This window comes from Ictalurus furcatus, chromosome 5 (assembly GCF_023375685.1).
Source record: "Ictalurus furcatus strain D&B chromosome 5, Billie_1.0, whole genome shotgun sequence".
Taxonomy (NCBI): domain Eukaryota; kingdom Metazoa; phylum Chordata; class Actinopteri; order Siluriformes; family Ictaluridae; genus Ictalurus; species Ictalurus furcatus.
In genome coordinates this window covers 30,135,285-30,149,719 of record NC_071259.1, presented here as the reverse complement: position 1 = coordinate 30,149,719, position 14,435 = coordinate 30,135,285, and the positions used below count along the sequence as shown (strand labels likewise).

At 40.9% G+C, this 14,435-nt stretch overlaps 1 protein-coding gene across 1 annotated transcript in view; it reads left to right on the top strand.

Moving 5' to 3' along the window:
* ccdc120a (coiled-coil domain containing 120a) overlaps positions 1–7,618 on the top strand; it is a 27,731-nt gene extending 20,113 nt beyond the window's left edge. Inside the window, exons 5-11 of the mRNA XM_053625693.1 lie at positions 682–798; positions 900–1,026; positions 2,831–2,887; positions 4,146–4,287; positions 5,336–5,437; positions 6,028–7,044; positions 7,319–7,618. Of these exons, the coding sequence (XP_053481668.1) occupies positions 682–798; positions 900–1,026; positions 2,831–2,887; positions 4,146–4,287; positions 5,336–5,437; positions 6,028–7,044; positions 7,319–7,424 (1,668 nt within the window). The 3' untranslated portion in view covers positions 7,425–7,618. The remainder of the gene's footprint in view (positions 1–681; positions 799–899; positions 1,027–2,830; positions 2,888–4,145; positions 4,288–5,335; positions 5,438–6,027; positions 7,045–7,318) is intronic.
* The last annotated feature ends 6,817 nt before the right edge of the window (positions 7,619–14,435 follow it).

The following is a 14,435-nucleotide window of genomic DNA, read 5'->3' as shown; positions in this document are numbered from 1 at the left end:
CAGACGTGGAAGTGGTTGGCCGAGGAAAACACTGACAACGGGTTGGCCAACTGAAACATTGTGAGAGCTGTGAGGAAAAAACCCCAAAACGACAGTTAGTGACGTCACCAATAACCTCTTACAGCTGAGAAAGCAAAACGCAACATCTCCACAACAGTAACCGAAACGTTTGCCAACATTCTGCAAGATTTGTTTGCTGAGGGAGCAAACATGATGTGCTGCATGATCGTCTACTTGTTTGTTCGGCCTAACTAGCTAACACCAGTGTATCATCATACGTTATTGCATTATGTTAGCTGCCTTTAAAAATATATATATATTTTTTTTTTTATTTTAGCCTCGTAACTAAGGTTTCTGGGCCACTAAACTATGGGACTGGAGATCACCCTGGAGCTTTTACTTGCCCAGTGGGCTAGCTAATGGATTTTATCAAAATTTCCATGATTGCTTTTATGAAATGAGATTCTGGAGCTTAATATTGTTATTTTGAAGCAGGTATTTAAAGATTTGGGTGTGTGTGTTTGTGCAAAATATTGTCAGCAGGATAGACCTTCTTTACTTGGCCACATTAACGACGCATCAAACTCCAAACATGTCTTGGCTGATCGACTATGTTTGCGTTAAGCAGAACATTACAACCTTTTATTATGCCAAACTTTTATATCTGGCTAATATTTGCAGGAACTGACTGGAGAGCTTCCGAACGAGTTCCCTTTAGACGCAGGAGAAAACCCCCCTCACGTGCGGAGAAGAGTCGGCTCGGCCCGCTCCGGCTCCAAGAGCAATTCAAAAAGCGAGGTGTGTGGATCGGCCAGGATGTTACTCGTAAGATCTCGACATGCACTCTTGCAGGTTTCCGTAACACGCTTGCGATTTACGCCTTACGTCTTGCGATTCAGGAGGAAGATGCGTCTCAGCACAGATCGAAAAAGACTCTGTTCAGCGGCGCCCTCCGCAGGCACGTCGAAGCTGAGCAACAGCCGGCTCACGGAAAGAGGACGACAGTTCACAGAGGATGTCACACAGGTGAGACTGAAGACGTCGTTACTGCGACTCTTGGCTTATAATTAATCGGTAAGGAATAACACCGTTCGGAGCGTACTGTTCTAGAATCTCAAATAATCAGTAACAGGGTGGTGTGCTGCAGAGCAGCGTTCCTGTGACCTCCCTGAAGTCGATTCTTTTCCTATAACAGCACATTCGGAAGCACTTTGCCAAGGGTTACAGTGTATCATTGATTAAAGGATGACGTTCGATACTTTTTATCCATTTATAGTTACGTGTACGGTCGTGCAACATCCACGACGTGACCGTGGCTGTTGACAAATACTGCCACGAGAGACTCCTTCCATAAACGATAAATAAACGTCTCCTCGTGGAATAATTTACAATTACATGAGTTGTTTTTTTTTGTTGTTTTTAAAAAAAAATCTGTTTATATGAAGCATCCGCCATTACGGGTCGCTGTATGAGTTATTAATATAGAAACACTAACTTCCTGTGTTTGTCGAAAACGAATCCCCGCCTTCTGACCAATCGGAATCCAGAATTCAAGAGCGTCGTGGTGTAAATAGTTCTATACGGTTTTGCTTTTATACGCAACTTGCATATCAGAACGGTTGTATACGAAAGTCCCCAGGCTTGAGGTCGGTTTAATAAACTTGATCGCATCGTCCTTGTTCTGAACAATTTAAGAGGAATTTAGCAGAAACATAACAGGAACCTCAGTGACTAATAATGGCGTGTTATGAGATCATGCAAGGCCTCAGATGCATTGTTGTCTCTGACCTTTTTCAAGCGTGTAAACATTTCAGTGGAGTCTATGGAGTGTACGGTTTACACACTCTCTCTGACTGACCTCAGAACAGTGTGTCACTGTGTAAATCTCTGTTCCCTCTGAATGAAGTGTCAGAGCTTGCAGAGATGTGTGTGTGTGTGTGTGTGTGTGTCGGCGAGTGTGTGGGAGAGAGAGGAAAGGCTCGCAGCTCGGGGTAATCATGGGTCATGCCACTTTAGCGTCACAGGAATGGGTTCCACCTCTGGAGCGTGGGAACGTATGGAAGTGTGCGTCCGGCGAAATTCATTTCCCTCACACAAACAAACACACACACTCCAGGGTCCACCTTAGATAAGCGAGACATTACGAGGAGCAAAGGAAATTTAGAGTAGCTAGGGATAGGGTTGTTTCCTTTCATTATTAATGTGGAACACACACACACACACACACGTATACACACACAAACTCACACTGACACTATATACACACATTCATAATGCAGGCACATAATACGAGGACTGTTTAAACACTATTGGCCAAAAAAATAGACACGCGATCCATTAAATCCCCAAATCATGGTATTTCTTCATTGCCTTCTCTGATATGGAACTCTGCTTTATTAGACGCAAGCGCACTTGTTTCAAGCTGTGAAGCCTTTACTATAAGACTGGACGTTATCGTGCTCGCTTTGTCACACAGTCGATATTAGACCGTGTCGCTACCAGTATCCGTGTTAGTAAGACAAATATATATACACCGATCCAGACTGGACTTTTCTTAGTAGTTCCTAAATAAAATAACGTTATTTTGCCCTTACCTCACACTTCTAATCCTACTTAGATTTTCCAAAACTGCAGCGTTTCACTTGAACCCACTTCTTGACGCTTAATCCAAAATATTAATACCGAGGGTTCAAAAACTTTTAACTGGAAGTGTATGTGAGAATCATTCACAACAGAACGGCTGTGAATTTGCACATGTGTGTGTTGACATAACACGTTGTTGTGTGTGTGTTGACATAACACGTGTGTGTGTGTGTGTGTGTGTTTCCAGAGAACACAGTGAGGTCTGAGAGCAGCTCCACGTCCGACTCCACCAGCCAGGAGACCGGTAAGCATCAGCTATGTGACTGATGTCACTTACGTGTAACACTCAGTATTGTGTTGCCAGATGCTTGATTTTATAGCGTTGTTGTATAGCACGTATGAACGTTTACATTGCATTACATTTACATTCATGGCATTTGGCAGACGGCCTTATCCAGAGCGACATACATTTATCTCATTTGTACGACTGAGCAATTGAGGGTTAAGAGTGGTAGCTTGGCAGTGCTGGGGCTTGATCTCCTGACCTTCTGAGCAGTAACCCAGAGCCTTTAACCACTGAGCCACCACTGCCCCCAGGTTTATTTGTAACCTGTGCGTTATGTAAGGAATGGAACACTTGAGGGACGTGCTGTTATAGGAAAATAATCCTAGAGGAGTCGGAATGGCCCGACGCAAAGTCGAGTTACTCTTACCACCCTGAAGATGATGTTTAATTCCTCTTATGCACAGCAATTTACCAACAATTGCCTTTTTATTATCTGTTAATGATTGGTGTCATACGATATATACATTTTTGGAAACGCCGCACTACTCGACTTGTCAGCATCTTGAAAAGGTCAGTGCTCAGATTTTTGGATTTTGCCTGACTTTTGGATCAAATTGACAGGGATAATAATTACGATTCATATATGTCACCTTTTAGCATTTTAAAATGTAGCTTTATTTGAAGAATTCATTTCTTGGAAATTTCTTGCCCTATAACAGTTTACAGAAATAAATAAATAAATAAATATATTTTAAACTGCATGTGTAGAAAAAATTCAAAAAATATATATCTGAATGAGCAAAATAAAACAATACAAAAAAAAAAACCCCATATATAAAAGTAAATAAAATAAAATGTGTTATTGTCCTATTAACTATTTCGTTAATTATTGTTTATTTATAAATCAGTTAAGTAAATGTAGCTGTAGTTATGAGCAAATTATTAGTGGTCCTCAGCAGAAGTACTGAATTAGAACGTAAACAGAGCTTTAAAACAGGTAGTAGATAAGTCATGCCTGATGAACACCGAGAAGTCGTACTATAAGCTCGAAAAAAAACGCCGTTTCACCGCATGTAAATAGCGCGTGCATGAAAATGGTCGACTCGGTATCCTATTGTATGAGGATGAGGAAAATGATGGATCTGCGGAGGTGAATTGCAGGTGATGAGCTCTTGTGGATGAAAGGAGCGCAGTGGGGTACAGCCATTACTTCATATTACTGACCTTGTCCTCATTATATCTCTCTCTCTCTCCTATCTTCCTCTTATCTCTTTAGAGGAGCTCTCTAATGGTCCGTCCCCCTCTCAGCCCCGGCTGGTCCCGGGGAGCCCAGACAGCAGGTTCTGTCGGAAACTCTCCCCCGTGGAGATCTACTACGAGATGAAAACCAGACGCAACTCTGTGTCCAGCTCAGCTAGGTATGGACCAAGCATAGACACACACATTACACGCATTGATGTAGCCAATTAATGCTATGCTGCTCCTAAATCTAGCCAAAAGCTTAATCTCAGGAGCGAAAACTTTTGGAGGAATGTTGTTGATTTTGACATCAGTCTATTTGTCTGGTCCTTTGAATGTAATTAGTTTAATATGAACCTAAATGGCTGTCAGTGGAAAAGTTCAGGAATTAAAAGCTCATGAATATGGCTTTAATAAATAACCGAAATAATATTGTACACATTTATATAATGGTCCTAATATCTAAATAATCATTTATGTTACAGTTAAAGGGATCCCTTGAGTTATCGATGTAAATGTTTTGCATTGGAAAATCATATTTTAGGCATTGAAGACCGACAGTCTGTTTAACTAAACACTCGCCTATAATAAGATCCCTACTGTTTTGCTCTTTTGCCTTATTGCATGTGCATTTAGGGGAGTTTTCTTCTTAGAGTGCACAAAACCGAGCAAAGATTATTGGAATGAACCGCCTGTTTGTCACGGCTGAGGGTAATTAATTAGGGGGCCTTTTTTTTTGCTTGCAAACACTATTTAAGGTATGGGAAAAAAAATAATAAATAGTAATAATAATAATAAAGGGAAAAAAAAATTAAACGGTGATTTTTTTTGGAGCAAACATGGCAACCACAGAGACAGCATGTTCGATTAATATTTATATTAATAATGTCATTTATATATTATATTATATTAATATTGAGTTAATGCCTCCAGCTGAACAGAAACACACACACACACACACACACACACACACACACACACAATGTATGTGTTAATTACAAGGTATATACATGATTATTTGTATGTACATTCTTAGTAAGCCCTATCCAACAGTTGTAATTAGTGCTGTGATTGGTGCTATAATTGGTGTTGTAATTAGTGCTGTAATTGGTGCTGTAATTACATGCGAATGCAGCAGCAACGTGAATAAGCCGTTCACTTTTTTGTGTTAGCTTCCCATTTTTGCCTTGCAACACATCTAAGACGAGCGTCACGTTTCTTTTCCAGCCCGAGTCGCTCTCTCCCGCGGAGTGTGTCCAATCTGGAGGGGAGAAGCGTCCCGGCGACGCCCCAGTTGACCCGGAACGGCCCGATCGGCGTGCATGTCAGGTCTGTACCTCGCCAACACGCGCACACACCACTCACACACTCATTACCTGGTCGACTGAACTGTGTGCCATCATGCTGTCATCTTGTCCCTGGTTCATGAAGCTCTAAACTTTTCCACTGAGTTTAGTTACCCGAGTTTAGTTAAAATCGATACGGTTATCATGGTCACGGCCATCATTTTTTTTGTAGCGGTAACTGTAGCAACGCTAGCAGTATTTGGATTGAAGCAGAAGCTCTAACAAATAATTGTCAGATAATGCAGTGGGGTTTCGTAAAATCAGGGTTCATTTTCAGATTTAAAAAAAAGATCCCTCTTCATATCTTTTTCAAGAATATAATCTCTTTTTAAAACAAGCTATTTTGTGAAATGCTGGGTTTTTAGTCCGTATTTACAGTTTTTTTTTTTTTTTTCTTATTTCAAAGTGGGACTACAAGATGGCTGCCTCTGTACGACTACAGCATTCAGCTATGTTGGAAAGTTCCCATGCAAAACTAAAGAGAAAAACACCCGACATGCTTTAGCTGCTCGACTGCATTTAGGCTATGTGGGAAATTGTTTCGAGTCTATTTGACTTTTTTTTTTTCTACAGGTCTGAATCCTCCAGCAGTACTTCGGCATTAAAGCAGCGATCAGATAATCCTGAAGTAACCCAAGCGGTGCCTGTTTCATCTCAGGATGCTTTTTCCCCTGGGCACTTGGGGTGTGCTTACAGCGCCCAAACACGACGCAGCAACAGCTCTGACGCGCTGCTGGACCGCTGTGTGGATGAAGGTCAGATATCAGGTCCTATGGTCCGGAACGGTTCTCACAAGAGCTCCGAGGCGCTGCTGGATTGCCGTTTGAAACAGGTGAACGGACACGCGGAGGTGACCCGCGTCCGGTCTATATCAGGCGGCCGTGGCACGAGCGGCTCCAGCGGAGGCTACAGTGATGTCCTGCTGGACTACGTGTGGGGGAAGCAGCAGAAGATGCAGCAGATGGTGCAGCAGCAGCAGCAGCAGCAGCAGCAGCAGAGACTGCAGGCTCAAAACAGTATAAAAGCACGAGCCTGGCACGAAGTGCCCCCTGTACCCCCTCCACCTTACGTGAACGGCTTTTCTTCCTCATCTCAGGGCCTGATTCTGGCCTCAGGACCTCCAGCCTACAGCCCACTGATGCTGCGGGGTAAACCGGGTGAACCTCGGCGGGTCAAGGTCAGCCGAACCAAATCCTGCGGGCCGTTCATTCCCGTCCAGCAAGGTTACGCAGAGATCCCTGTTGCTAACGGACACAACGGAGTGGGACAGTTTCAACCCCGGCAAAGACCCCCTAACTACAGCACAGACCTGTCTTCTGGCTCCACCCCCCAGGATGAACCTACGCGCAACCTGCACAAGGCCCTGGCGCTCGAGGGTCTAAGGGACTGGTACCTGCGCAATGCACTGGGGCAGCCGGGCACGGCGTGCACCGGGAAAGGCCAGGAGGGGGCGCCGCCTCCGCGCAGACGAACCACAGCCTCGCTGCACCCTTCACATCCACCACTTAAACAACAGGCACAGTCGTTTCAGGGAGACACGGCGTACACACATCTGCCCCAGTCCGCTACGTTCCATGGACATCCGTTACGGTGAGCTGGAGAGAAAGTTCACCGATGTTAAACACACACTTTACACAAGCTATGTTTACATACACACATCATCATAACCTGAGTATAATCTGTTCGATGGATTCGTTGGACTACCTAATTAATAACCTGTCGTTATACATTCGTGTTACTATGGAAACACTGATACTAAATGTTTGCGGCAATATGCAATGTTTTACAGGACATGTGTAATAAAAGTCATTGTATAATACGTCATTTTGTCCTCTGTTTCTGTTTTTTTTTTTTTTTGCTGCAGGTCTGCGGATTTTTCCCCGTACCAAGACACCTTCTCTTCCAAAATGGAGGACTTGACCTTGAAGGAGACGAATAATGACAGACCCAGTCCTGGCACACTCGTCTAACACACACACACACACACACACACACACACACACACACACACACACACACACACAAAAGTGCATAAACGCTGGAACAACAAGAAGAGGCTTGTTTTATAGACAATATGGAGTCCTAACCAGAACCCAGTAGCTCTGATGTAAACACATAATCCTGTTCTTACAGATCACACTTAAAAAAAAAAAAAAAAAAAGAACTGACAACAACAAACAAACAAACAAACAAACAAAAAAACACTCCAAGTCATTTTTTCTCCATTTAATTATAGGATTTAACGGTGATTTTTCTTTGTAAGTACGATCATGGAGAAGACATAACCCAGGCAACTTCACCAAGGTAGCACGTGCATTTTAAATCACAAACTATACGTTTGACGACTTTGTTGTGTCCGTATTAGCATCACTCGGATTTGCTTTGCTGAATATTTCGAATTTATATTGACCGTCTGCTGAAATCAGTATTAAAATTTCAGGTCTTTCTCTATAGATCAGATTCGCTTTTTAATCAAAAGGGTCAGGATCTTTTTAATAAATCTTTACACACACACACACACACACACACACACACACAAAAAAAATCCTATGCAAATTAGAATCAAAATGACTAGAAAAAAATAGATGAATAATCTTTAATATATGATTGTTTTAGGTTTTTTTTTTGTTTGTTTGGTTTTTTTCCCCCGTACAGTATCCAAAATGGTGTTTCTAACGAGAATGTTCAACCAAATCTGAAAAAATGTTACTCTTCCCTGAGTCTCTTAGTATTTTACAGATTTTCAATCGTGAGCTTTTGCTTTTCTAAAGCGGAAAAAAGACGGAAAATCTCCGCTGCCGAAGCGAGGGAAGTGTGAGTGAATGTGTGGGACACGAGGAAGAAACAAAATACACACACTGCTGGTGTATGCAAAATCTCTGATGAGAACAGTGTGTGTATGTGTTTGCATGAGAAAGAGAGAGCGAGAGAGAGAATAGATTTGACTGTTGCTCATTTGTGTCTCCTTGTTCAGTATTCACACACGCAAATGGCCCTTTACCGAGGTCACTTAGACATCTCAGCTTCACGTTCATTATAATTAGATTCAACTGCTAAACGTAGAAGAGCTTGATAATGGATGAGTCCCGATTCCACTCCGTCGTAACGTTATTTATTGAATGCTATATATACCTGTATATGACACTTCCTGGGGCGGCTGGTATAAAATAGGCTAGCAGGGCTAAGCCCCGCCCTGTCTTTCAAAGATAAATATAATCTTTACTTTTTGGGCATCAACATCAGATAAATTGCTTTTAATAAAATGTTTAAGATGGATTCGTTTGGATTTTTGCCGAACGAAGCGCAACAGGACCACAAGCGAAGCGGTCATAGGAAATGACCCCGTAATACGAGGAAGCGAGACTGGGGCTGATTTCTTTCGAGCGCACGCCGTAGATTTCACACAGCCGGGACTAGATTTTTGACTAGATATTTTTCACACACGCCTCCGTGACATTAGAAACATCAGAAGGTTGCATGGGAAATACTGAACGTGGTGAATGTGTATTTACGCTATCATCCATGTATCCGCCTGAAATGGCTTTGGAGGCGAAACTAAAGGTACACTTGAGGTCATAAGCTAACGTACGCCTTACAGAATCTGCGAAAAGTTCATCGTTTCAAAAGAAACAACGTTTCAAAAGTGTACACACGCTTGATTCTTAATGCTGTGTTGTTACCTGGATGATCAGCGACTGTTTTGTGATATTTGCTCACGAGTCCCTTGTTTGTCCTGGAGCAGTTAAACTGTTCTTCAGAAAAATCCTCCACGTCCTGCACGTTCTTCGCTTTCCCAGCACATTTGACTCCTTTCCGACAGCGGCTATATGATGTCGAGATCCATCTTTTCACACCGAGGACGACTGAGGGGCTCGTACACGACTGTTACAAAAGGTGCCAACGTTCACCGATGCTCAAGAAGGCAACACGGTACATTAAGAACCGTGGGGGTGTAAACTTTTAAACAGGACGATCAGTGTAAATTCTTTCTTCTTTTTTTTTTCTTTTTTTTTTCAGAAGCTACATAAGATATTCGCACGTTTCCCAGCAGACGAAATAACAACGATCCCTCTTATTATTTCTTTATTTTTCTTATGATTCCCATTTCGCACATTCTGCAAGGCGTACGTAAACCTACGACCTCGGCTGTAGATAGACTAAGTGTCCATCGTCCGACTGAATGAGAGGGTTACAGTTTTTCTGTTTAACACGTTAGCATGAGGAAATACAGCATGAACGCAGTACCGTTCTTATCCCGTTGATCCTTGAGACCTAATGCTCAACCCTTTCATTGTCAATCTATTGGCCACTGGAGACTTATAATGTGGGGTAATCGAAGCCAGGACGCCAGCCGACTGTCGACCATCGTGCCTAGCAGCAATAAGACATCAAAAAAAGAAGAAAATGTAACATATATAGCTTTAGGCTCATGTAAAAACAAAACAACCAACCCATATATAGTGTAGTTCGACATGCGTCTGTGTATTTTCTCACAGTCAGATTGTATTTCAGGCTAAGACTGAAAAAAACAAAACAAAAAAAACCCCACGTCAGGATTGCAGGCTAATCCAAATCAATGTATCACGCTCTGGTTTTTTGATAGTGTTATTACTGTTTTATAAATCAACTCCTATTCAAGCGCATGCGGGTACTCGGTTATCAGCTCTGCTAACCTCCTATTCACGCCCTAGTCCTGTTGATTTTTATATCTCTGAACTGAGCCAGTAGTGGTCCTTTTCTCTCAGAAATGAAACACTCAGCGTATTCTCTGTGAAAACTGTTATACTCTTTTATTGCTGGTTTAACTCACCCTTGTCAACTAACTATCAGTGTTATATTTTCACCCATTGTCAAAAAACAACAACAAAAAAACACCACACACACACACATTGTATACAAAATCATTTATCTAAATCGCAATTTTCATTCACTGTTCAGACTGGATCTATATATTCACTCCATCTACACAACATAGCATGCTAGTTTGCTAGCTAGCTAGTATCAACCAGCTATTTTGCAACCTAATATGCATAGTTTGGGGGGGGGGGTAGGTAGGTAGCTGACTGCGTATTACGAAGGATATCATATGAGAAATTCACTCCGTTTTCCTCCTGAATGTGAGTACGAGTCGACGAGGGTGTGTTGAAAATAGCAATGAAACGAGCATATTTGTGTATTAAGACAATGCTAACGAATGCTACTACTAAAGCAATCAGGAGCCTCCCTCGGTTTATTCGGGAAGCTCTAACCTCGTCGCCAAATGCTGCCATGTTCGTCTCAGGACCAAAACTAAAAGCTGCTCCCACTTCCTGTCTTTAAACTCAACAACACGGCCGATTGGGTAGCACCGTTACGAAGCCCGCTGAAGTGACATGGTGATTATTTTTCAATAAGGCGTGGCCTTGAATTTATATATTGACGCCACAAACGAAGTATCTCATAGCCATGAGTTATTGCGCTGTGGCCATGAGAGACCGACGTCGTGGTGACAAAATTGTTTAACTTTAAGTCAGCGAGTGAATATGTTGTGGGAACGTTGTATCTGATCCATAGACTGCGGTTAATTATTTGGAGGGAACGGCTGAAATAAGTCTGTCAGAAGTTTCATGGAGAAAACTATACATTATCTTATGACCTCAATATATTATCTCGTGGACTTGATTATCTTGATATTATCTTCTGGTCTATTTTTTGTGGCCTAAATGTATTATATTGGGACTTGACATATCCCTGTGGCCCCATTGTTATCTTGTGGCCTCAAGATATTATCTCATGGCCCCGTTATATTATTTTGTGCCCTCAATATTTCAAATTGTGGCTTTGATCAATTATTTTGTGGCCTAATTATCTTGTGGCCTCAAGGTATTATCTCATGGCATCATTATATTATCTTGTGGCATCAATATTTCAAGTTGTGGCCTTGATATATTATTTTGTGGCCCTAATGTATCATCTTGTGGCCGTAATATATTATCTCATGGCCCTGTTATATTATCTTGTGGCCTCAATATTTCGAATTGTGGCCCGTGTGTATCATCTTGTGGCCTCAAGATATTATCTCATGGCCTTGTTGTATTATCTTGTGGCCTCAAGATATTATCTCATGGCCTTGTTGTATTATCTTGTGGCCTCAAGATATTATCTCATGGCCTTGTTGTATCATCTTGTGGCCTCAAGATATTATCTCATGGTCTTGTTGTATTATCTTTTGGCCTCAAGATATTATCTCATGGTCTTGTTGTATTATCTTGTGGCCTCAAGATATTATCTCATGGCCTTGTTGTATTATCTTGTGGCCTCAAGATATTATCTCATGGCCTTGTTGTATCATCTTTTGGCCTCGTTGTATCATCTTTTGGCCTCAAGATATTATCTCATGGCCTTGTTGTATCATCTTTTGGCCTCGTTGTATCATCTTTTGGCCTCAAGATATTATCTCATGGCCTTGTTGTATCATCTTGTGGCCTCAAGATATTATCTCATGGTCTTGTTGTATTATCTTGTGGCCTCAAGATATTATCTCATGGTCTTGTTGTATTATCTTGTGGCCTCAAGATATTATCTCATGGCCTTGTTGTATCATCTTGTGGCCTCAAGATATTATCTCATGGTCTTGTTGTATCATCTTGTGGCCTCAAGATATTATCTCATGGCCTTGTTGTATTATCTTGTGGCCTCAAGATATTATCTCATGGCCTTGCATCATCTTTTGGCCTCGTTGTATCATCTTTTGGCCTCAAGATATTATCTCATGGCCTTGTTGTATTATCTTGTGGCCTCAAGATATTATCTCATGGCCTTGTTGTATCATCTTTTGGCCTCGTTGTATCATCTTTTGGCCTCAAGATATTATCTCATGGCCTTGTTATATTATATTGTGGCCTGGATATATTACTATGTGGCCCTAATGTATTATCTTGTGGCCTCCATACATTATCTCTTTGCCTCAATATATTATCTTGCAGCCTCAACATCTCTCATGGTCTCAGCATATTATCTTATGGTCTTGATATAATAACTTGCATCCTTAATATATTAATTTGTGCTTGCAATATATTATCTCATGGTCTGAATATATTATTTCATGCCCCCAATATATCATCTTGTTACCTTGTTGTATTATCTTGTGGCCTCGATATATTATCGTTTCGCCTCAATATATTATCTCGTGGGCCTCAAGATATTGTTTTGTGACTTTGGTATATTCTCTTGTCACTTCGATATATATTAATTCCAGGCCACACCTTATTAAAAAAATAACCACCATGTCATCTCAGAGGCTCTGTATACTACAGATACAAGGCAAAACATTTTTTCTATATACATGGCAACACAAGTGACCTCCGTGAAGGTCACTGAATGTTTACTTTGCTGACTCCAGTTTACTAAGCAGTTTTGTAAGTTCTATTTTCACTCCTACATTCATTGGCCAGGAGCATTTTTATTTCGAATGGATAATAACAGTTCTTCAGAAATAAATCCGTGTTGTTCGATTTAATGTTATTGACGCATTTTGGTATAAAACACCCTGACGATGCTTCTGTCTACAATTTTTTTGTTTTTGTTTTGGTTAACAAAAAAACAAAAAGAAAAATATCAGTTACTAAGCAATGTAAATTGTCTTCATAAAAAATGTAAATATATTGTTGTATGGTAGAGTACCATGGGACTAAAGGCTCTCGTTACGGAAAACCGATAATAATCAAAAAGCAGATGTAACAAACTCTGGACACTGAGCAAAGTTCTTTTCATGAAGATATCAGATTTCTGCAGCACACTAAAGATTTCGTTTGACCTCTGGTGACCTTCAGTCCCGCGGTGCCCTACTACAGTTTGCAATATTCTTGGGGAAACGAAAAACACCAAGTAACTATGATGAAATTGTACATAGTTTGTTTTTAATAAATAATAAAGCTTTTTTTTTTTTGTCTTAATATGCAAACAGTGTGTCAGTGTGTTTCCTTTTCTGTGTTGCGTTGCCAACTAGAGCAGATGTCAGTGTGTTGTGTAAAAACAGTAAATGAGTGTCTTTATAGCCTAATAAAGATAGGCAGTATTTCTTGCATAATGCTATTGAATTCTATCATGGATTTATCTATTTATTTATTTATTTATTTTGACATGTTCTCCTATTTTGAGATTTGAAAAATAACAATCTGAAAGGTGACTGAAATCAAATTCACCCCAAATATCCAGTAGCTGATCAGTCAGAACATGTCTGAGGACCATCATTTAGCAAGCAAACAATATCGGTATCTCATCATGATCTCACTCAAATTATTTCCCATAAACACACACTCTAGTTTTCAGGAGCTAACAAAGAAACCTGATGGCTGTGACATCAGCATAGGACACAACCACTAACTTCTCGCAGGTCTAACGAAGATACGGCACCGGCCGACAAACTTGGCTACAAGAATCACTAAAGAACACTTGAAATATTTCAGTGTAATCGTATTTCATCTGTCAGAGTGGAGTTTTTCTTCAAGCCTGGCATTCTTGCCAGTGTTTATTTTTATTGCCACGTTGTGGTAGGAATAAACATCGTCGCTTCCATTGTTTCCATATTTACCGAAGTGCTTGTACGCTTGTATTTTATGCTCGCCGAGGTTCAGTTTTGCATTCTTATTGAAACATACACCCATCTGTCCTTTTATCAGGTACAGCTACCATACAGGTGCACTTCACAGGTATACAACTACTAATGACGGTGCTGATATATGAATGGATCAGGTGCATTAGTAATGCTAGGGCTATTATACACCTGCTGTGCTGAGAAACAAATAATATCTGGTAAGATACTGGTGGTCCAGTCGTGGTCGCTTTTTATTGATGTACAAGGTAACATATGGACTACGGTCAGTAATTATGTACCTGCAAAGTACACATAGGGTTGGTGTACATGATAAGGTTTCACCAATGAAAGTAGGTGCACCTGAAAAAAAAAACAATACAACAAAACAACAAAACAACACTATACA